Source organism: Trichogramma pretiosum, unplaced genomic scaffold, assembly GCF_000599845.2.
Source record: "Trichogramma pretiosum strain Unisexual culture from Peru unplaced genomic scaffold, Tpre_2.0 scaffold15, whole genome shotgun sequence".
Taxonomy (NCBI): domain Eukaryota; kingdom Metazoa; phylum Arthropoda; class Insecta; order Hymenoptera; family Trichogrammatidae; genus Trichogramma; species Trichogramma pretiosum.
This window is the reverse complement of record NW_019641686.1, coordinates 2,623,715-2,648,323: the sequence shown is the minus strand read 5'-3', so window position 1 is coordinate 2,648,323 and position 24,609 is coordinate 2,623,715. Positions and strand designations below refer to the sequence as shown.

Sequence of the window (24,609 nt, the reverse complement as noted above, 5' to 3'; positions counted from 1 at the left end):
TTTCAGCGAATTTTAACCTGAACTACTGGCGGGCGCGTTCACACGTGTACACCCCAAGCACGGCAAAGTCATCAAGTTGGCGTGTGCTGTCTCCTCCCCCGCTCCAGCTCCCCCTCCGGCTTAAATTGGCATATTGTGAACGAGCTTCGTGTGTGCGGGCTCCGCAGCCAGGCGTAACGCGCGACGGCGTAGAGCAGTCAATTTTCTATTGAAAGAAAAGCCGTTTTCGTTCGTCAGTCGTACAGACGTGTCCCTCTACCTCCTGCCGTCGCGATTCTTGCCGTACGCGTCACATTGACACAATATACGTGATTCGATAAATTCACACAGTAGATTTCAGTTGTCGCGCGGGCCACTCGAGCGATCGAATTTTTTTGTCGACTCGCGCAATGCATCGAGCATCGAGTCGCTCTAATTGTTTCGTTACATTATATTTTTTATACTCTAGTCGTCGCGGTGCTCACTGGATATTTTGTAGAGAGTAATTTCTCTGCGACTCGAGCTAGGAAGGGCCAAAAAAGTTTTGATGCAACAAAAAGCAAGACAAATACCCCCTATCCCGGAGCATACTCGTATAACTTGAAAAATCTCGGAAAGTAAAATTTATCCTCCTAGCGTATACTACGCGCTGGCACACACACGCGTACACGCACACATAACGCAGCAGAGGAGCGCGGCGTACACGTTTAACAAAATCTCTCTCTCTCTTCTGTTCGTAGCGCTCCTCCTCCTCCTCCTCTCCTCTTCTCCGTTCTATCTTGCAGGCATAAATATTTCATAAGCTCGCTCGAACAATGCCACATGTGTCTCTCGCTCGTCATAAATATAGAAGGAGCCGAGCTGCTGCTACCACGGCAAAGTAGGGGGGTAGCGAGGGAGGGTGGCATATATTTCAGGGAGGCCAGCTGCAGTCAAAAATGCCAGTCCAGCTCTCACGTATATTCACATATATAGCTTGTAAACGTTAGAGAGTTGGCGCGCACGACATATTCATTAATACTGGCTATACTCGGTCGCGCGCGAGAAAAAAGTCCGACTCAGCGCGAAAGGCAGCAGTAGCAGCAACAGCAACGGCAGCTCTCGAGGCTTTGAAACCTTTGCGCGCGTCACGTTCGCGTATATATATCCTCCGCATAAATGTATATAGGCCATATTATATCATGGAAGGGGTGCAGCGGCGGGCTAACGTGAAATATGCAAAAATCGACCGTGCGTCTAAATTCGAGCCTCCCCCCGTTGCTGCTCGGAGAGAGTAAAAACCAAGAGAGGGCTACGTACACGCGCGCAATATTTCGCACAAAAAGCTACAGGCGAATTCATGGCGTTGGCCCTGTGTGAGTCTGTATGTGTACAAGTCGACTTTTCTAGCGCGGCGCGCCATGCAAATCAAACGTACCTTTCGTGCTAAGAGAGATACGAGTTGCGGCTATAACGATCGGGGGGCCGCGCCGAGGGATATCTCTGTTTCTTCAGCTCGTCTCGTCTTCGCTTGATGTACGACTCTACACTTGCACTGCATATAGTTGTAGCTCGACTTTGCTAGCTATTGTAGTTGGCTCTCTCGAGCTCGGCGCAATTCTAATTGAGCCAGAGTCGCGCCATCGCCTACGCGACTTTTCATACGAACGGGCGTTGTATAGCCCTTCGCTTTAGTTTTAACAAACTCGCTGCGACTCGAGCCCCGGCATACGACAAGCCATGCACGCACAGCTCATAGAAATAAGACGTGCTTCAAGTATTTCCGAGCTTTAAAAGTCGTCGTAAAACGTTGGAAATTATTCAAACTCTCATATAATCTCGGAATATGAGTATTCTTAATATGTGCTTCCTAATTCAATTATATGTCTTAATTGCTGCTGCTGGTTCAGCGGCTGCTCGTCGTCTTTAATCTTCATAGTTCTGGGCTGAGAGAGCTATCATTATTACTGTAATGTCTTCTCATTTGGCGCGCGCCAGGAGAGCTGCTTGATATTCCGCGCGCCGGGCGTATTATTTGATTGCAGCACGTATTGCCAACTTCGACGTTCGCCGAGACGGAGAATAGGCTGCATTCGCGGCTCGAGGTATTTTTGACTTGTGCGTAGGATATGTACGGGCCGAGCAGAGGATATTTTTTATTCTCGAAATGTATCCCTATAAAGCTATCTTATTCTTGTCTCAGACATGCAAAAAAACATTCGTATGCATATCTGCTCCTGCCCCAGCGAGGTAATATATGTACGGGCGCGTGTATACCTACTTACGGCTGTGCTTTATGCGAAATAATATAAATAGAAAGGAGCTGACAGGAGCAGAGAGAGGGAGAGAAAGAGTATCTTTTTGAGAGGTAAAATTTTTTATGAAAATATCTCTCTCGTATCGGTGCTGCACAATTGCGCGGTTCCGATCAATGAAGGAAAATATTGATTTTTCCCTCGCTATTGAATGTGCAAGCCGAGGGTCGAAGAATAGATTTTTATTATAATGACGATTTAATTACGATAAAGAGAGCTGTATGTGTCTATTATCGCGTAGGCGAGCAGAGGAGAAAAATACTAGGAGCTCGTTGGTCGGCGTGTTATCTCTTGCGACCACAATGCGAGAGATCAGTTGGGTTTCTTTTCAACCGCTACTATACTGTATGCGAAGGAGAGCAAAGCCAGAGAGAGAGAGAGGCACGCACCGAAAGAGATACGGCCGGAGCAGTATAGAGCGCCAGCTCGTATAATCCCTGGCGCGTGTTCGCAATATCCGCAGGCCCCTATAAATACGCAGCGGCGGCAGCTATAGAAGTATCGTATAGGAAAGGACTCGCCGCGAATTTAGTAGGTGCAGCAGTTGATAAAAGCGCAGCGGCCTGGCTGCTGCGTCACGACACCGAGCCGACTTTTCACGCAGGAAAGCACAATAAAGCTGAGAGATGGTTACTGCACCGAAGCTTTACGTCTCTCGTCGCGCTCTGTGCATCATGCGCCCGCCTCTGTGTGCTTTGCTGCGCCTTGTACTTTATCTGTACTGCGTACGTGAATGTGCTCTTCTTTTGCTTCATCTCTCTCTCTCTCTCTCTCTCTCTCTCTCTCTCTCGCTCTCTCTGCGTAAATACTGCCTAGCTTCTTTCTTCCTCCCCCTTTCTGCGAGTTGCTTCTAGAGTCGATCACGAGGGTATATAGCATCCAATAGTTCGTTGCACACACAGTCGAGTCGCTTCTCGTCGCTGCTCCCCTTTTCCTCGCGTTCGATCTCCTTCGCCTTCGACGACTTTTCTCTCTTTCTCCGCCTTCCTCTCGATGTATATCTATAATATGAGCGACGAGAGCTCGCTACAGGTACTTGGCGCGCAGCAGCTCCGCTGTACGTTGCCAGTACAGTTGCCACTCGTTCGAGACGTTACGCAGTAGCTACGTACTCCTTTTGTTTCCCTCCCACCCACGGAGACTCCTATACGACGGCAAGCGCGCCTGAACAAGCTCAAATTTTCACTCTTTTACGTCTTATGCATTATTCTCTCTTTCTTTCCTTTCTTTCTCTCTTATACCTCGCGCACTCTCGTTCGATTCTTTTTTTTTCGGGAGCAGCTCTGCTTTATACTATACGCTCGTCGATCGCTTGAAGCTCCCGCGCGCGCACACATACGCGATGTCGATGCGAACCTGTTGTACGTGTATGCGCTGCACAGCCGTCGTGTTTGCTTTTTTTCGCATCCCTTCCACAGAGTTATTTCAGCTTCTCGGATTTTATATTGAAAATTCTCACACTCGAGGAACGATTTACCTTCAATTTACGCGAGCGCGTCGAGCTCTATATACACACTCGGCTGCTGCTGCTGCTGCTGTTACTGCTGCCGCTGCAGTTATAGCAAATTTGATAAGCTTCACGCTCGGGCTGGAGAAATATTTGAACGAAATCTATTTTTTCAATGAAATCCTAACGAATTTGCGTGCGCGGAATCCGGCGCTCCTTTTTGCCATGGACCTTGTACGACTCGCCTACCGAATGCAATATTTCGATCGTACGTGTATATTCTTATGCTGGACAGTCGGACTGCTTCTGTGCATTTCTTTTCCTCGGAAGCCGTGATATTGCTCGCAAGCTCGTAAAACGCCCAACTTTTATGCCTGAGGTACTCGGACTAGCGGCTCTATACCTTTATGCTCGCTTTTTTTTATGATTGAGAACGTCGGAACAAGGTGCGAGTGGCGCGCGCGAAAAGGTGCAAAAAGGTGTGCCAGCTCGAGTGACACGTTACGTACGCGCGTCGCTCAAGATATTGCATGCTACTATATATCGACTCGTGCGATCGGTAGAACAAAAAAAATTCGAGCTGCTCGTACTCACGTCGCGGGCGCTACATTCTTACCTCTTGCTTTTCTTATTTTCGTGCATATACATGCACCGAGCATACGAGAATAAATTCCAAATTCCATATCTCGAATGTGCAAAAGAATATCGAGTCTTTGCGTCGAAAATAAACTCGTAACTTATTCCTTTTGATTGGCTGATTTTTTTTTCTTTATCCTCTCCACGCAGCAAAAGCTCGGGGAGTATCCTGCGCGATACAGTTACCAACTGGACGAGCAAATCAGTCTATCGGTCGATCCGACTCGACGAAATCACTCGGCTGCGTGAGCACGTCTGCCTCGCTTGAAGCCAGAGCCAGTCAGCAGCGCAGACTGTACGTGAGCAAACAAGCATGCCAAGTGCACATACACACACACATACATACGATGAACGTATACATACCCAGTACGTCGAGCTTGTCGATCAGCCTACGAATATGTTGTACAGTTGGCATGAAGAGAGAGAGAATGAGAGAAACGAGAAGTCGCCGACGCTTACCCTGATGGTCAATGATCCGTTTAAAACCACTTTAATGCTGGGTCATCTCAAAAGAAGTGTCCATTTTGCGTTTCCATCCTCTCGGTAGCTTTCCGTATATTTACGCAAACCTACGGACGGATGTACAAAGATCGCTTTTTGTCGCTGCTTTCTCGCGCTTGAGAGCTTGCAGAAAAGCTCGCATATCCTATTATGATGCACGGGCTTATGCGATGGGTTATATTGCCAGCAGCTATCACGAATACTTACCTAAAAATCTTAGTTTCGTGAAATAGTGTCTCGATAGATTTTCCATTTTAAACGAGTTTCCCCTTAACCACTGCAGTTTCTTACTCGGTATTGTTGAGTTTTGATTCTACTACAATATTATTTTAAAATAATTTTTGGACAGAAATATACAAATGACAATTAACCCATTTTATTGGTTATTTATTTTGCAAGACAGAAGATTATATGAGTAGATACAGAGATTATACAGTAAATTTGACATAGCAGAGAATCATTTTATATAATTGAACAGTTACATTGAGTGATTAGCTATTAATATCAGATACTTGTTGCTCTAAAGCTCGTTCCATTCTTGAGACCGATAATCTTTAAAATAGACTGCTTGATGAAAAATTCAATAATTTCGTCGGTATTCGATGCACAGAGAGAATTGGAAGTCTTCATTGTAAGTTATATATAGAGAGAATCTGAAGGGTCGAAATGGTGTGAATTTCATAAACAATCGCTGTCTAATCGAATAAAATCATAGAGATTGAGTTTGGATGGTATTTCACTGGTTTTTAATTGCATTTTACAAGCAGTTTTTTCATAGACGATTTTCGCCAGTGATTAGAGTTGATGAATCAGAATCGAAAGAAGTTGATAGGCTACTTGAATCGTTGAATCGAGTACTTGAGTTTATTGAAGAAATAGGCTCGTTACTCGGGCTAGAGAGAGCTAAAGTTGAAGCAAAAGTTAACAGATCTTCTTCGCAATAAATCGGAAAAAGTAAATAGTCGGAAATTTCATTTGTAAGTCGCATGTAAACAATGAGATTTTTAATTACTGGACGAGGAAGAAAGTGCATGGCCGCGACGTCTTTGGCTTTGCGATAAATGTGCAAGGTCTCAAAAGGCCAAACAGCCGACAGACGAATTGATTCTTTGCTGTTGTTACCGAAAATATCATCTAAGGTCAAGCCTTGGAGTAACGAGGAACTGTTGATGAGCGCATTTCTTACATCCTTTGAGCTCATTTTGAGTACTACAGATCTTGTAAGATTAGCACGACCGTAACGAATGCTCGATACAGACGAAGAATAATTAATTGATCTAATACATGAGTAATATTCGGGTCTTCCGCAAACTCGAAAGATTGTGAAAATATGATTTTTAAGTACATCATCGTCGTCACCCCAAAAAGGAAGACCAGTAATTTGAATCTCACAGGGGTCGGAAATTGTTGCAAAAGCATCTCGAGACGAAATTTTATTTTCAATCGATAAAAATTTAGATTTGTTTTCTTTTTTATCAATTTCAATAATAGATTTTAAAGATTTAATTTCGCTTTTTAAAGCATTCAACTCCCTCCATATATCCTCGTCTTGTTTTTGAATACTGATTTTAACAGAAGATGATTCAGAAATAGGAGAATCAAAATTCAAAATGTTCATGCTCTCATAAAGACAATCAAAAAATTATAAATGTGCTATATAAATAGCTATTGCTAAATTGATGCACGTAATGAAAAGTAGGAACTCCAAAAAATATGGATGACAAGTTTCAAAAAAAACTTTCATGTGAAATCGGCACATCTTGAATTAATTTATAGAACGAACACTGCACCAACCTTTTTAACTATGTTTTAACCAATAAATTTCAACTGTCTTAAGAATTATTATTAATTTCAAATCTGAATACTTAACATCACTTGGAAAAAATTTTTTCACTTAGTATCACTCACTTTATTTCACAATGTGAATTTATATATTACAGAACGTCAACTTTAGAACGAATCACTTTAAAGTAAAATGAAAGTTGCACAGTATAGACGACAGAATAGCAGACACGTTAGTTACAATTTTACTATACAATATAGGTACGTTTAGCCTCGTCGAAGGCTCGATGAGAACTGAAAGAATTGGCTCGACGACATGTGAAATAATACTAACAATATTAAACAAACAAGATCGAGCCTGGTGCTACATACCTACGAATCTCGATCAAGCTTCAAAAGATTCGTAAATGAAGAGACGGCAATAAAGCGCGCTCAAGTACTTTTGCTATTCGTATGACGTTTGTCGCACGCAGCTTGTATTACACTCTTAATTCGTGTGTCCAGGTCGTTTAATTGAAAAAAGCACGCCAGTTGCTCTCATTGTTTCAAACTGCATATCGACACCTCGTATACATAAAAATGTACGAGAAATCTAGCATTGGAATTAAGGCGAGGGCGTGCAATGCAATAAGTTGAAAAGCATCGTGCACAGTAGAGTACGAAGGGAAAAATTCCTGCACAGCGAAGCTAGCTTATTCGGCGGCAGTTTTTCATCGTTGCTCTCGACATGTATCGAGTATGGCATTCGAACCCTAGCGTATACATGCGTGCATTATTGCGCTCGAATATCAGTATTAGGGACGTGTATCCAGGTGCGAGCCGTGCTGCTTGTCTTTTGCCAGTGCATGTGTATTGATACAATCGAAATTCGCGCTCTGAATCACCGGCATTCATCGTGGCGGGAAAAATGCAATATTTTCAAGTCGAAGCAGATGCGAAAGCTCTCGAGAAAGGACCTGGTGGGGACAGAGCGCTGGGTACACGCGACACAAACTCCCGATGTATAGACTTTTTCAATCGAGTCGCACAGAGCAATGGAAAAAATAAAGACGCGGCGAAACAAGACTCGAGCTGCCTGAGCAGTAGGTTTACGTATACGTATGTATATAGAGCCGAGAACGAGCAAAATAAAAAGCTGTTATTTCGCTCGCGCCGGGCTGGTGGTGTGCGCGCGTGCCCGGGGATGAGCGTCCTTTGAAGCGCGGCAATCGTTCTCGCGCGAAATCGAATCGCAGTCGGCGACGTTCTTCCTCTTTCATTCGCTGCTCTAGCTATATATAAAAGCGGGAGCGAAATTAACGAAACTCGAAAGCCACACATACACAGAAACGCACAGGAGTGCTATAGCTGGCAGACGCAGCGCTAGTAATACAGCAGCAGCAGCGGGTGGCTCGAGCCTCGTTGAGCCGGAGCTCGCGCACGCGCTGCTGCTGTCCGTATACTGGATTATATGGAAATATCCTTGTCTCCGCGCGCGCGACACACACACAGCTACACGCCAGCGTCGCGCTATACACCCCTTTTGTTTTTACGCCGCAGAAACTGCTGCCGCGCGCGCTTACCATGATTTAACGCCGTGTATGGAGTAGACTACGTAACGCTGGGCGCTGTTGGCTTTTTCGTCGACGCCAGCTCTACGGATATATGTAAGCTTGCGGAATTCTCGTGCGCGCCTATATAGATATGAGCGACGACTCGTCATACGCATGAGTTACTTTCTTTCACGCCCGCCTGGACTCCCTCCTGTATATGTAGCCAAGCTCGGATCTTTCCTCGCCGATACTCCTTCCAGAATACTTTGTCTTCGTCCCTTTTTCGGCTTTCGTTATCCCAAGTTTTGACGCGCATCCCCCCAAAAATTCTTCCTTCGGGCTCTCCGTCTCTCCTCGTTCGCAAGCTCACTCACTCTCTCTCTTTCTCTCTTGTTTTTGCACCGATCGTATCTCTTTTATGGTCCCAACGTCGTATAACTGTCGTCTTTTAACCCTGCTCTATTACTTTTTCACTGCACACCCAGCCAAACAAGCCATGCGAAGTGGAACGCGCGCCAGTCAAGCCGTGAGATGCTTTTTATTAGAATGACTATTTTTGGCAATTGATAAAAAGTACAACTACGCTCGTATTTATGTTCCGCTACGGCGAATTAAACAAGTTTACTGGACGATTGCGGACGACTGGGATTTCCAACGACGGTGCATAAAAAAATAATACCCTATGGATCGACGTCGTTATGCGTCAGCTAGCATGTGTACGTTTTAGAGCGCGATCCAAATAGACTATCAAAAAAAAAAAAAAACAATACGGATCACCGCCTCGACTTTATGCTGCTGACGAGTAAGTGCGACGAAATTTCAAGTGGAATATAAAAACATATTCTATGATGAAATTTTATTAAAACTCATGTCGTGCACGCGAGCGGCACTTGTAAAAGAATCGCGCCATTGAAGCTTAGCCAGATCCAGATATACGTACATATGCGAAATGTTCAATAACAGTGGGTTATATAGGCAAAGTTTGAGCACTTGAAAATAAAAAGACACCGCTTGCGGAAGCTCGAGTTTCTTCGAGATCAGTGGCATTATAACACCGCTACTTGCCAGCTGCAAGGACAATCCTAAAAATTGCTCCTGCATTCACTTTCTGTTTTATATATAGGAGCAAAGGCGTGCAGGGATCGGAGAGGCGCTTGCTTAAGCCACCCACTGCGCGAGAGTTTTGTCAGTTTTTGCCGCTTCTTCTTTTTTGCTCACTTTCGCCGTTGCCGGAGCCAAGGCGCATTCTTGCTTGTTTTTCTCTCTTTCTCTTTTCTCTCTTGTCATTTTGCCTCTTCGTACAAGGCTGTGCTGCAACAACGACGACGACGACGACGACGACGACGACACCATAGGTTGACGGTGTGGAAGCTGCAAAACTTTGCCGTCGCGCGCCAATTCTTCCGTATACTCCTTCCTCTTTTTTTCCTATAGCCAAGCACGCTCGAGGGAACTCGCCTCCTGCAAACAGAGTCGCGCGCGGGGGAGAAGAGACTTTGGCGTTTGGGACGAACATCAAAGCTCCGTCGTCGATGAGTGGCGCTGCGCTCTTATAGCGTACATCGTATACGTATCGGTGTGCATGTGTAGTAGCATACATGGTATATTTCAGCGATCGACTATACAGTATGTAGGCTCGAGAGTCGAGCTTCGGTGCGTAACCGCGTCGACGTGAAATCAACTAAGTACCGCGTGCGCGCCCATCCGAACCGAGGAATCTCGTTAACATGTACGTCATCGGCTCGTGGAGACAGTATAAGAGCCGCAGAGAAAAAGAGAGGAGAGATTCGGTGCACGATTGTTGCCATGACGATTGATGGCTTATTTTGTGCTCTCTCGAGCCGTGCCAAACTATTTCTTCATCCGCCAGCGAACGCACGCGTCTCCCGAGCTTTCTATACCTTAACTGCGCGCTGCGTCTGAACGCTCGGCAAGGAAGCTATTATTTACATTTTCTTTCAACTTGTAATCCCATTCTCGGAGTCTCTATTTCGATAGCAATTTTATTAATGAAACAAAAATAACGGCACGTATGGAGTGGAGAGAGTGCTGCTCGCGTGTGCGAGGGTGTATACGAAAGGTCGAGCTTGCGGGCCTGATGGGAAAAGAAAATATATGTGATATAGGGGAAACTCATCCGATAAAAAAGTGGTTAGCCAGCCCCTATGCGGCAGACAATCGAAAAACATTTGCCCTCTCGCTGCTGCTCCTGCTCTTGAATCTCTTCCGTGAGCTTTCTCTCTCTCTCTCTCTAGCTTTCAGCTCGTTCGATTAGAGGCCACCTGCTACATCACCTGCAACGCGCACCCCACTTGCTATTTGCCTCTCTGCTCTTTCGAATATACATTTGTTTTGCGAACGATGAAATTTTACAAGAGGCAAGGCGGCGAGCTGTTGCACGCACAACGTGTGCAGCATAGAGCCGCTGCGCTGCTTTTCTTTGCTCGACTGGATCCGGCACACGAGCCGCTTGAGCCGCTGAGCCGGAAAACGGAATTACGCTCTCGAGAGTCTTTCTCTCTGTCGGGGCTGCACGCAGCGCCTGCTGGCATGTAAAAATCGGCCAGTTGAATTAAGCATTGCTCGCTGCAGCAGGAAATAAAATCGTCGATTAATTTACCCCTTTGGCTGCACGTGGATCGTATTTAGTATCGGCCGTACGGCACATGGAGCGGACCTCCCTCCGATCCTTCTCTTACTCATATATAGCTGTATAGCGCGCGAGTCAGGGCACAAGCACGCGCAGCTTTTAAACTTTCCTGCTCCTTTAATCGTGGCTAATTCCGTATAATTGGCTAATAAAACCAAAGCGACGAGAACAGGCGAGCGAGCTTCCGATTTCAGCTCCAATTGCCATCGCAGGTATAATAATCGGCTCGCGAGACGCTCGTGCGCCGTCGTGGTCGTTGCCACCGCGATCGTAGCCGAGCGCAGCGCGTCTGCTATTATTGTTATACCTCGTCGTCGTCTATACATTTATTAATATTCGAGCGGTCCCTTTCGCCAGACTCGCGACGTCGTAATTAATTTGATTACTACTCGGAAAAACATTAACATTTAACTCGTCCCGGCTGCACCTATATAAACGAGTATAGGATAGTTAATTTTTTTTAAAGCGTCGGCGAGAGCAAGTGCGGCGGATAGAGCGAGCGTTGCCTGGCATAGAATTTTTATGATTTGATATTGCATTATAAACGGTTATGACTGTCCAAAGTTTCGACGATGAATCACCGCCCCCGTTCGGCTACACGTATAGCCAGTACGTATAGCCGGGCGCAATGTCAGTGGCGGTGACTTTAGTGGTGGCAAAAGTACTGCCGGAGCGGAGTTTTTCATTTCCAAGCGATAAGACGGGTGTGAGCTCGGTTCTCCCGAGTCCGCACCTCGTTCCTCCCTCAAGCCCGAGACTATATAATATGCTCTAAGCTGCTACATAATTAATTCATAAGCAGTGATCCGCAAATCTTTATCGCAGTTTTTATCTCTGCAGTTCTCGCGTACTCCCGTGCCAAGTGAGTATAAGAAAGTACACAAGTACGCAGGGTGTCCGTGAAAAATAGCGCATAAATTACGCGGGGCTGCTTGTGTGCGAGAGTCATACATAAATACAGGCGCTGTGTCTCGCGACGGCCTTCACTCGTACATCATCGTTTGTACAAGTGTTGTAAGAATGTATGCGCGCGCAAAAAGTAAGAGCAATATCGGGTGCGCGAGATAACGTTCATATAAATATAAATTAAGTGCAGGCGTATAGCGGCGGGCAAAATGCGTAACGAGGTTAATCGCCCGCGAACCGCCAGCGAGTTTTCATTTTATCGTGCGTTGACTCGTCGCTTTATTATACCTACTTGCCTGCTCTGCCTGATCATCCATTGTGTAACGTATTAATTTGAAACGCCCATGTCTACGTCTCTAAGAATTTCAAACGCATTTTCCTCGTGGGTGCAAAGACGTGCACGCAGCTGATGTATAAATCATATTCATGTAACTATGCACCAGCTCGCGAATGTATTTTAAAAGAAACCCCACGCGGCGTTTATTAATCATGGCGGAAGAGCCACACGGGGAATCAGCGACGAACAGCTGCAGCAGCTGATGCAAAAAATGCACTCGGCACCTAGAGGCGCCTTAGTCGGCAGTGGCTCCTGCTGCATACTGATCGGTTAATAATCGCTTTATCTTAAAGCTCGAGACTCATCCATCGAGGCTTTGTTCCTCCTTCTCGCTCGCAGCGCCAAGTTTCGTATAATGACAGTCATCGGCGTGCGGGGGTGGTAGCTGCACAGGAAACGAGTCGGGACGAGGCGCACGAGCTATTACTTACTCAACGTCTCGTCGAGTTCGAGGCAAAGTTCGAGGCTGTGCTCTCTTTCTCGATCCCTCTCTCCTGCACTAGCTGCGGCGGCCTGTTTTTAATGAAGAGCTTAGAGTGCGCGAGTTTGCCTCCAAGATATTGCTCTAAATAATTCGTCGATACGTAAGATCGAGAGCTGCGCACGCAAGTTGCACGGGGCCAAAAGCCGATCGTTAAAAATTCAATGCGATCGCGAACATGTCGCAAGAGAACGCGCCACGTCGTTATTATTCTTACCCTATGTGCAGTCGCAATTAATATCCGATACTTTGCGTTTCGACTCGATATCGCGCCTACGATCATCCCTTTGAAAAAGAATAAATTGCTGCGACGACAACGCACAGACGCGGCCAAATCAAAGTTCAAAGTAATGCTCAAGTTTTATTCCCGCGTACATTGAATCTCCGGCGAGGTGCGCCGTAAAATATTTCACGGCAGATAAAAAACTTCAATTCGCAACTCGACATTTTTTACGAGTTGTTTTCTGTCTCTCTCTCTCTCTCTCTCTCTCACAGAATACTTGAGATACTGGCGAAAACACTTTGCTCTTTTTTAAAAGCGCGTGAAATATAAAACTTGTACGCGAGTTCATTCCGCAACTTCCTCTGACATTCTTGAAACGCTCTAACAATCGTCTATCATCGTCCGCGGAGTGCTTGGAGTCAACTTGGAAAAGGCGTCCCAAGTCCAAACGCCCCACACGGAACAAAACTTGAAAATAAACACACATAATATATGTAAGCCCTTTAGATATAGGTAAACGAACATCGGATCTTATATGTATCGTAAACACAGGGTAGGCGCGCTTGGAAGCCGACGAGGCGATATAAATTCGTTTGATGAAAAGTTCGCAGCTCGCTCGTCGCGCGCACGCACAACTCAAAACCCGATACGCACGCGCGCCGTGTTAAGAAGCTTAAAGTTCCGGGACTTTTGAGTAAGCTGCTGCTCACACGCGCGCATAACGAGGCTCTAACGTTTCAATCGCTGCCGTCGAGAAAATCCGCGCGCGTTACGTATCTCGCGCGCGGCACGAGCGCCGGAAAAGAACTTTGGGCGCGGGCCGACTCGCAAAAGATCTCTTTGAAGCTTTTATATGCGTGTATGTTCAGAGAATGAGCGTCATTCGTTAGCTCTTTGACAGCTCGCCGTGCATACGCAGTTGCGGGGCCGTGTTTACTCGCGACGAGGAGAAATCCAAACGAGCGACGAACCCGCGTACGCGTACGTATATATAACGTACAAGTCGCGTACTAGTGCACGCTTGTAGGCGCGAGCCTCAAAGTCATCGCCAGCAATTGGCTGTCAGCTGACGCGCCTGGACGCTCTGCGATGTATTTGAATTTATTTTTGTCCGTTTCGACTCGACTTTCGCTAACGAGAGCCGGCGAGAGGGCCTAGCTGGCTGAACGCGCGAAAAGCTTTTATTCCACCTGGACACGGAGGGTAAGATTGATTCATTTAGCTAAAACTGGCATTTCATTAGGCACGGCATACAGACTCGCGCACGCCGAGCGAGTCGGGGGACCACCCTCGATGTTGCCTTATACGCGCACCAAAGCTATCGCATGAATTTGAAATTATATTATGACGCCGCTGCGTATATAGAATACTGCCTATTGTTTAAACGCGTGTTTGTCACCGGCATGCGACACTGCGAGAGTGAACGAGAACGAGCAAGGGGATGAGCTCGCGCGGACCGTCGTTCGCAAGCTCGAGCCCTCGGGCTTGCGCGCCAGGAAGCGTATTGCCGAGTCAGGCGTATCGCTGCGCGCGATTAAAACGATATTGTTCACTTTGTGCTTTATTACCGCTGCTTGATTCACGTTGCTTATTAATTTGCCGGCAGTTCGGTACCCCCACCGAGCTCTCTCATTCATACATATATCTCATGAATTAAGCTCGAGCCGTGGGCGCACGATCGAAAAGTCAATTTTATCGAGACTGGCAATTCGATATAGCTCCGGTGATCCAGTCGTATGAGAGAGCGTTAAAATAGCCTCGGAATAAGAGAAACTTTGTCTGGCAAGTTGCTGGGGTAAGCATACTTTGGAGTCCCGTAATCGCTTCTCTTTATGGCCAGCTCCTACGAAAATTCCGAATAAAAGCTCCGGGCGCATCGCAGGCGCGCACAGTTTAGCGGCTAGCCTGGAAGCTTTGCCATATCCCCGCGTGAATTCGCATATAATGCCGAATGATGATGCCCCAGCAGAGCCGTAAGCACGAGTATGAGCAGCAGCGAGTCTCTTTACGAATCAGCCGATTCAGCAAGTGCCTAAAAGAGCTCGGATTTTGGGAAAATCATTTCAAAGCACTTGGCAATTGTGCCCGGCGATCCCAGAGCAGCTCCGTGACAATTAGTCGACTCTTTGTTTAATGTCCGCCTCCGCACAGACGTGCATGGAGAGCGAGTACACGTGGCCGTGTGTTTGAGCAACTTCGCCAAAGGTATTATTCAAGAGGAGACAGAAGATGGAAGGCGAGACGCCGACGATGATGAGACTGGTCGCGCGCAGCCACCGACAAAGTTAAAGCTCCCGTAAACTCGCGTCGTACACCTCGAGCCGACCTGTCTGCGTCGTGCACATGCGTGTATATTTGTGTACGTGTGCGGCGATAGCGTCGCGCGTCGGGTTGCCTAGGCGCGCGTACTGTGCTCTATGCATGCGAATACGCGCGACGGAATTCGATTAGTCTCGGCGTAGCGTTACATTTACGTACTCGATGCAGACTAAGCCAGGCTCATTGTGTCGGCGCCAAAAATCATCCTGGCTACGAGGAGGAAGCGCGGCGCTTTAGGGAGGAACAGCTCGGGGGCTGGATTAATCCGACTAAAGGCTGAAACTTGCGCCGAGCAATTGCCGGGATTTCAGAATTATAATACTGTGCGTATTATTAGTCATGCGGTATCTCTTCTCTCGTGTGTGTAGATATACGAAATTTTTTTACCTTCACGCGTGGCTGGGGTAATTCCATCGGCTCGCGAATTATCAATCCGAGCGTGCCAGTCTATTTACGGTTATTGGAAAAGCTCGCGCGAGTCTTGCGCTGCAAGCTCTGCAAGCCCGACCGACTGAAAAAGCATATATTTAACCGAGTCGGCGCGATGGCTAGCCAGACTATTATTAGTAAACGACATTTTATTAAACTTGCTTGCAAGCGAATATTAATTAAAATCATAATCCAGCGAGAATTCCATTTATTATTATTTTTTTTTCACATAGCTTATATTTGCATGAAAAGAAAAAGAGGCTAAAAGAAAATCATGAAAACGAGCAATCAGATTCAAATTTTTCTCTCGAATTATTGCGTACGCCCGCGACAATTGTCGATCGAGGCGGTAATTCACGACATGGCACTAGCTGTTGTTGAGAAAGAGAAAAAAAAATAAAAGAAAATGAATCAAGCGTTCTAAAAATAGCCTACTCTATATTCTGCGAGTCTTTTAGGCGAAAATACCACAACCTGGTTCGAATGCCCTCGCAATCAGTCTGCAGCAGCAGAGGCAGAGGCGGCAGAGTCGTACGGTAATAGCTGCATTAAATCGACCTCGAGTAACCTGCTTTTCGTCGCTCGTCGTTCTCATTGTTAAACAAATCAGCGAAACGTTGACTCTATCTATCGTGCAGCAGCAGCAGCAGCAGCAGCAGCAGCAGCAGCAGCAGCGGCAGTAGCTCGTTCTTTGCCTCGCGCGTTCGTGGGCTGGGGAATTTTTGTCGTTGCCTCAGTGCATCGCCTCCTCGGTAAACGCGAATATACACGAGCGTCTGTGAGTGTACATGTATGCGTGTGCGTGTGTGTATGTGGGTGCAGGTGCGAGTGTATGGATGCGATATACAGGGAGTCTGGAGAAATTAGAGAAGTAACATTGTGCATGGATTTGCATCGCAGCGTTAACGAGTTCAGCCGCGCTGCTGCTGTCAAAACCAGATTTTCCCGAGTTTACAAGACAAGCTGCTGCCTCTGTATATACACGCAGTCGCGCTATCTCTTCTCTCTCGTTCTTTGCCTTCCTCGCTTATATCTATATGCACTCATACTCGCTCGCGCTAACCAACTTCTCACTCCTCCGACTGCTGCTTGGGCCAAAATCAATGAAATTCCCTCGCTGCGGTCTCTGCCCTATAGCATGCATTAAACCGTACGCCACGTTGTTTTTGGCCCTTAGCAGAGCTCTCTGCGCGCCGCTGCAGTCACTCGCTCGCTCGGAACAATTTACAATCCGAAATTTGTTATTCCAGTCAACTAGCCCCCTTTGCACACATGCATTATGATTCCTTCGATCCTTTTCGTCCGCGTGTGTATGTGTAGGCGCTGCACCCGCATTTATATATAAAGTACAGTGCCAAACCTCTTTGCAATTCGATGCGAACGACTGCGGCGCGGAGTAGCCACCGATGAAATTAGCACAAAAGTCAAGAATGGCAAATCGAGGACGACTCTGACTCTCGTGCGTATATATATGTACTCATTGTTTTGCCTCCCTCGAGCTCAGCTGCACTCTCGTTCCTCCTTTTATTCTTTCTCTGCTTCGATTGGAATTATTCTAATGAACCGCGGCTAAATATAGACAAAGGTACAGAATGAGACAGGGAGACAGATACAGAAAACGCAGAATGAGAGTGAGAAAAAGCAAAGGATGAACGGCTCGTCAGAGAATAGATGAGATTCTCGTCGCTTTTATATATACCAGACTTGCAACTTTCAAACCTCCGCCTTTTTCCTCTGTCTTTTCGCGTTCTGTAAATCAGCAAGCACCACTACTCTGTGGCTACCGCAGTAGCTTTCGTTTTTTTTTGTTTTCGTTCACAAATGCTTTTTATACGCGGGAACAAAGATTGGATATAGTCTGATATAATTTACGGAGCTGTTTGTTTTCGATTGTTAAACGCATTCCAAAATCTTATTAGTTTCGTCAGTTTGTTTATCGTGCGACAAAAAAAACGTCTTTACTCTAGCATCGTAAATGAATGGCTCGCTCGAGAAAGTAAATAAAACGAACGCGTGTATGTAAAGAAAAATTTGAAGAAACTCGCAACTCGCCGATAAGTCCATAGAAAAGCTGACGAACATTCAAGAAAATGTTACTTTGATCGTACGGCCCCGAGCAAATTGGAAATTCAAATATCCATTTAAGCCATTCGGTCGTTTTCCCTCCTTATACTTTCTTTCTTTCTTCCTTTTTTTCATATAATTGATATTGTACAGCTAGCTCTTCACCTTAACTTTATCGGGCGTAATTTTCAGAAAATGCACACATTATGGAAAGTTAGCTTTGCTTGAGAACTGCGTCCAATGTCGATCGGAAGAAAAGTAGAAAACCTATATCGAGGAGTGGGTATTATAATAAAAAGTCATTGGCGCGCAAAAGTGTTCTGGTTGCATATGACTGGGGCCGAGAGAGAGAGAGAGAGTCCCTCCAGGCGCATTCGCCGAGTCGATATAATATGAATTGAAATGGAAATCCATTGATTACTTTTGTGTTGCCCTCGTGGTTCTCTTTCAGTCGTTCTATAGCAGTGCTCGGTGGCCACGTCCAACTTGATGAATTAAACAATTCTCCGAGCCAAGTTTTGCGCCCCCGAGATGCGGTTTTATTATACGTGTTGGCGAGGAATTCCTTTTTCTCCACGGTGCGTTGCGCTTGGCCAGGGGACGAGGGCAATGGAGTGATGGATTATTCGTATACTTCATCCGTGCTCGAGAAACTGCGCTATGTCTTGCTCTACGCTACGCGCGAGTTAAGTATCAAGTTTTACAATCCAAAGATGAGCATTAAAATCTCGCGCGCAGCCGTATTATAACTCAAGCGCTAAAAATTTTACGATTGCGCATCGCTCCAGTTCTCCTATCGCTCGTCGAGCGTGTACGCAGGCAACATTAGAGTCTGAAATCAGGTATCAGATGCAACAATAGCACTGGCAGCAGCTAGATACGAAGAGGAGAGGATTTTTGACAAGTGCAGCTAGCGCTCGCACAAAATGAGACACAGCGAGTCTAGATAAATAAGGTTTTACGATGCACTCGACTTGGAAATACTTGTATTTTCGCGTTTCAATAAGATTTCGCTCGACAGAATGCGATAAAGTCGAGTGCGCTTCGGTTCCACGAAAGCGCAATATAAGAAACAATGAGATAACAAACATACCAATTCGCCGCCCCCGCCCCAACTATACATACACAGAGCATCTATGCTACACATTGAGCATGCGAGCGCATACACAGCTCCAGTGCAATGTCCGCCTGCAGTAAGTGCGTGTACGTATTATAGAAAAGTCGAGCAACTTCGCTTGTACTCTGTGCCTTTTAAATGGAATCAATTTGGCGCGAGAGATGAGTCTCGCGTCAGTCGTGTGTATATATAGTGGCGCGCACGCTCGGCACTGAATAGAGAGAACTTGTACAATCGATTAGAGCTCTTCAACTCAACAGCCCAGGCATCGAGTTGAAGTGAAAATTTAGTCTACATCGTGTACGGAACGAGCGAGAGAGAGAGAGAGGTAGACATCTCGAGCTATTTTTCCAGTTTGTGCACGCGCAGGTACACAGAGTGTTAGCGTGAGTAGTAGTAGTACTTACATTGTCGAGATATCGTTTGTTCTTTTAGAGTCGGGCGTTGCCGTACAACAGTTTCCCTTTGTCAAAGCGTCGATACAATTCGAATGGACTTTTTCATTTTTCCAATTTCGAGTGAACTTTTACTCGAAAAAATTGAACCGTTACAAGCGGTGAAAACGCCAAGTGACGCCGATCGCGATATCGAACTACCTAGACGGTATTATATATACCCAACGTAGACCGTAAGTTTAATCTGTTAAGCTGCCGAAAGCAGCAGCAACAGCTCGAAGACATCAGGAATCCTAATTCAAATTTTCCCGTCCTCACGGCGCGCCATATACGAGCTATATATACGGAGTCGAATAGCAGCGATCCCTCCCATACGTCCTCCCATCCCCGCATATCTTTCTTGTCGTGGTTAAATGGAATCAATTTGCCGCTTCGTCTGCGGTTGAGCGAGCCCCGCCGCGCACTGCACCTAGTATACCTCTAGACCCCCCCGAGTCTACGAGTACGAAACGTCCACATCAGCTGCCTCAATCTCAATATCGATCGATTAAGTTTTCAATGAACGAGTCGACTGTATGCATATATTTATAGGTATACGCGTAGTAAGAAAGCTCGTCGCATTTATGCTTACAGATAGAAAAGCTGCCGGCACAAGGCAACGGTGCGCAAGAATCAGCAGCAGCAGCAGCAGCGAAATGGCTTGCTCGCGGTCCGCTGGCCTCTGGCTCTTGGCGACTGCTCTGCTCCTCGGGGCGAGCCACGGCTTCAACGGCGAGCTGGCCGAGCAGGAGTGCCCGGTCGACTGTCACTGTCACTACTTCCGCATCAATTGGGTCACCGACTGCTCCGAGAGCAACCTCACGGCCATTCCGCACGACGGCTTGAGCCAGAACGTTTACGTGCTCGACATGAACGGCAACAACGTCGAGCACATCGAGCCCTTCCCGGCCGACATCAAGCTGCGCAAGCTCCAAGTCGCCCACAACCGGCTCACCGAGCTCAAGTACGAGTCTTTCGCCGGACTCACCTATCTCCTCGACGCCGACTTCTCCTACAACAATATCAAATACGTCGATCCAGACGCGTTTCGGTAAGTTTACCCCCTTGTTCGATTGCTTGAGCCGCTCAAAGTTTGAGAAAAGTGCGCTATCGAGCTTTTTTCTCTCACTTTTTCGTACAATCTTTTACTCGGCTACTATAGTATGTGAGCTACGAAATTTACCCGGTCTATTGGACACTGTCGGCGAAAAATTAATGGGCTTCGGGAAAATTATTACGCTTAATTTAACGCAGCGTTCAACGTCACTCGCCGCCCTGAAAATGGAGAATAATGAATTCGCTAAAAGAATCCAAGTAAATTGAATTAATTGAGCCGTGCGCGTAACTCTACTTTGGCGCGAAGAGCTTTTTGCACGCTCTATCGCGCATGGAGTTCATAAAAAGTTAAAGCTCGAAAGGAATTTTTTTGGCTCGCTCTATTTGCCTCGAGACTAAAATAGTATCGCGCTTGATTGCAGGGATAGTCCAGGATTAATAACTTTGGAGCTGCAGCACAACCCGCTGACGGAGGTCGACGGATTCTTCCTGAACAGCCGACCGCTCATGTACCTGGACCTGAGCAGCTGCGGCATTCGTCGGCTCAACGAGCAGTTCTTCCACAACACCAAGGACCTGAACAAGCTCGACCTGTCGCACAATCCGCTGGGTCGTCTCGAGCGGGGTCCCCTGGACCACCTGCCGAATCTCGAGTACCTGAAGCTGGCCTCGTGCAACATCAGCCACGTGGCGTCGGACGCGTTCGCGCGACTCGAGAATCTGCGCGAGCTCGACCTCGGCGACAACATGCTCGGCGGCATCGACTGGTCGGGCGTGCTGGCCCCGATGATGCGTCTCGAGCACCTCGACATCCGGCGGACGCGCATCCGCAATCTGCCCGGCGACGCCTTCAGCCGCAACCTGTACCTGCGCCAGCTGGTGCTGGCCGACAACGATCTGCACCACCTGAACGTGGCCGAGACCCTGGGCCACAATCTGCACTCGCTGCAGTCGCTCGACCTGTCCAACTGCAATCTGCAGGACCGCCTGTCCGAGGAGGCCTTCCGCAACGCCAGCAAGCTGCGAGTGCTCAATCTCAGCGGCAACCCCATGTTCGCGGCCGACCTCACGGCCGTGCTGCAGCACCTGCCGCGGCTCCACAAGCTCTCCCTGAGCAACTGCAGCCTGCGCCGGCTGCCCGACGCCTTCGAGAGCCTCGAGACCCTGGCCGAGCTCGACATCTCGCACAATCCGCTGGCCGACGCGTTCGTCCGGCTGCTCAAGCCCCTGAGGTCGCTCGAGTTCCTGGACATGTCGTACTGCAGCCTCGGCCACGTGGGCAACAACACCTTCGCCCTCATGACGGAGCTGCGCCGGCTGGTCATGTCCGGCAACAGCCTGCACACCCTCGAGAGCGGCCTCTTCGCCAACCTGACGCGCCTCGAGGTCCTCGAGCTGGACGACTGCGGCCTGCGCGGGCCCCTCAACGCCCGCCTCTTCGGCGAGCAGACCGAGAGCAACGTGGTCGAGCTCAAGCTCAGCAGGAATCCGCTGACCCTGCCCGAGGACGGCTCGCTGCTGCCCAAACAGCTGGCCGCGCTCTCGAGCCTCGACCTCTCGCACTGCGGCTTCGCTCGGCTCAACGACAATCTCTTCCTGCGCACCCGCAACCTCACGAATCTCAACCTGGCCAACAATCGGCTGGCCGACCTCGAGGCTCTGGCCCCGCTGCGCAAGCTCCGCCAGCTCGAGCACCTCGACCTGTCCAACAACAATTTGAGCAGCGTCAGTCCGCGCGTCTTCAAGGCCAACTCGCGTCTGCTCAGCCTCAATCTCATTGGCAATCCCTTCGTGTGCAACTGCTCGATCGTCGACATGTGGGACTGGGCCGTGCAGGTGAAGAACGACCTGGACGTGCTGGTGGGCAGCCAGCCGGCCCAGTACAGCACCGGCTCGACCAAGCTGCGCAAGACCCTCAGCTGTGCCTACGACCCGGTCACTTATCGCGCCATTCTCGAGCAGAACAAGGCCGGGGGTCAGTCCAAGCCCTTCGTGCGCAAGGCCGACCAGACGCCCAACAGGACCTGGGCCAAGTACATACGCGAGAGCCAGTGCGGTGGTCGGCGCTCATGATACGTCCTGCCCACGCCTCTTCAGGATGGACCCGACAAGCCCTCCCGAGTCGAGCTCTAACTTCAAGCTTCGTTTCCTATTACCCTCCCGCTGGTCTAGATTGCGTCATTTTCAACGCAATACATCAGTAAATTTAAAATTATGGCCATACAAATAACAATAAGTTAAATAATGTTCGACTCAAAAAAGATTATTGTATACTTTACGTCAAAAAATCTATTCAAAGCAGAGCCAATTTTTAACAAATTGTTAAAAACAATAATATATTGCAGTATATACTATACCTTTTATGCCATAGAGTGGCATTCAACAAGCCACATAAAAGTATTTTATTTTTAAGAACATTTTTGTAGATTAGTTTGTATGGTTGAATATTAACTGTACCAATGCCTTAAGCTAAGAACTAATGAATATTGTGAAATTCATTGACATTTTAATTAATTAAACTGTTAAAGTCAACGTTGTTTTTCATCACAGTTTTTCTTCATAAAACTGTACAAAAAATCGAGTTTATAGATGAAAAATATTTGTAGACGTTGAAATCATTAGTATTGTATGAAAACAATATGGTTTGTTAACAAGAAAATTCATAATGCATGCGTGAACAATTTCTTTATCCAATTCAAACATATCTACGTGAAAAATATCATTTGAATTGTAAACTTTGCAATAATGTAAAAGTGTATGAGCACAATTCAACTAGTTTAAACTTGTCTGTAACGCGTTGAAATAAAACAATACAGCCAATACATTTTATATGCAGTAACTATGATGCAACATAGTATTTGTTGAAGCGAAAAAGATTGTATAACACTTTAATTAAAGAATTAATTGATTTTCCATTGCTTGAAATAATAGAAACCCTTGTAATTGTACACGCAATGACGTCAGTCGAGTCATATTTCAAAAAGAATAGAGTTACGACTTTAGATTATTTATTGATTTCAAAGTTTGTACGCGTGTTAAGCGATGAAATAAAAATAAATTTTTTTCATTTATTCTTGTAGATATGTAAAAACGAAAATTCATTTATGACGAATGAAGCTACTTTGTAACATGTATAGGCTCACGGTGACAAAAAGACAATTGCATCGACTGTGATTAATCTTTATGCTCACGTCTGTAAATGTATAAGACTGTATTTAATAAATGAACGCCATATCTTTCTCTTAAAATTGGATCAGTCAGTGATTTTTTTCATAAATATGTCGTTTTTAATTTTAAATAGGAATCGTGATATTTCAAAATGAGATTGTTTGAGAGGTCATGAAAATATGCCGTCAACTTATATAATTTAAACAAGAGATAAGTAAATAGCAGAGATTTAATTTCTTTCAACAATATCAAATGAAAAATCAAATGGATTCGTAGAACGGACCCTAATATCATTAATGCCTGGTAGATAAGCGAGTTTCCCATTCAGCCGAAAGTTGTCTTCAACAGTGATTGTTTTCGAATTTCTCTGTAATAGCAGTTTGAAAATTTAATCGACGAAGTTTCGATGATCGCGGACGCGAGCAAAGTGTTTGCCGTGGCACATTTGTGAGTGGCGCCCGCGCAGATGCGCCCCCAAAGCTGCATAACTCAGTTATCCGGAGGGCGGGGAAGCGCACACGCTGCTCCAATAATAATAGCTGCGTCAAACATGCTTATATATACACACATACGCACACGTGTGCTGCCTAGCCGGTGCTTAGCCAGTCAGATTGAAAACTTAATAAATCGAACATAATCAATGTTTCGAGGCGCGCGAGCGGGATAATCGATCCTCTGTACGTCGACGGCATACGAAACTGTTTTCCTCTCTTCGTCCTTGCTTCGCACACTGCGTGTGGCTTTTAACGGAGCCAGTATGTATATGGCTCAGTCATATGGGAAAGAGTATAAAGACCATCGATAACGGAGCAGCGGCTGCACGAGGACCCGCAAAAGCCGCAAAGTCTCGATCGAAGCGTCTCGCCGAAAAAGCCCGTTATCTACTTAGGCTACGTCAACAGCCTGCAGCCCGATGGGGAGGGAGCTTTTCGTACGTTCGACCTCGGAGTCGAATTTGAAAGCCTAACGAAAGAATCCTCAAAGTCTATCCTTTAATCCGATACTTTTAGACAACGTGTCTTGTCGGCTTAAATTTGATGTTCTTATATCAGAGCTCCACTGACGTTTCTCCGAAAATCCTCACTTCCTAGCAGAGAGTTTGAACTTGCAAGCTCGTCCAATTTTGTTCGATTGACGACAGGAAATAATATAAATCAATTGTTCCTTTGTTGATACAATATGATTTAATTAATCGGAATAAGAATTGTTTGATTTCTAATATTTAATTGAACGAGTCGATTGTTAAAAATACAT

The 24,609-nt window shown here is 46.6% G+C and overlaps 1 protein-coding gene across 4 annotated transcripts in view; it reads left to right on the top strand.

Moving 5' to 3' along the window:
• Positions 1–23,440, top strand: part of LOC106657388 (protein artichoke-like) — a 39,849-nt gene extending 16,409 nt beyond the window's left edge. For 3 of the 4 annotated variants that reach the window (XM_014378900.2, XM_014378898.2, XM_014378901.2), the window contains exons 2-3: positions 19,726–20,182; positions 20,610–23,440. In XM_014378900.2, the coding sequence (XP_014234386.1) occupies positions 19,788–20,182; positions 20,610–22,260 (2,046 nt within the window). In that variant the 5' untranslated portion in view covers positions 19,726–19,787 and the 3' untranslated portion in view covers positions 22,261–23,440. Of the gene's footprint in view, positions 1–19,064; positions 19,084–19,725; positions 20,183–20,609 lie in introns of those variants that run through there. The other variant, XM_023461293.1, reaches the window with a different exon arrangement.
• The last annotated feature ends 1,169 nt before the right edge of the window (positions 23,441–24,609 follow it).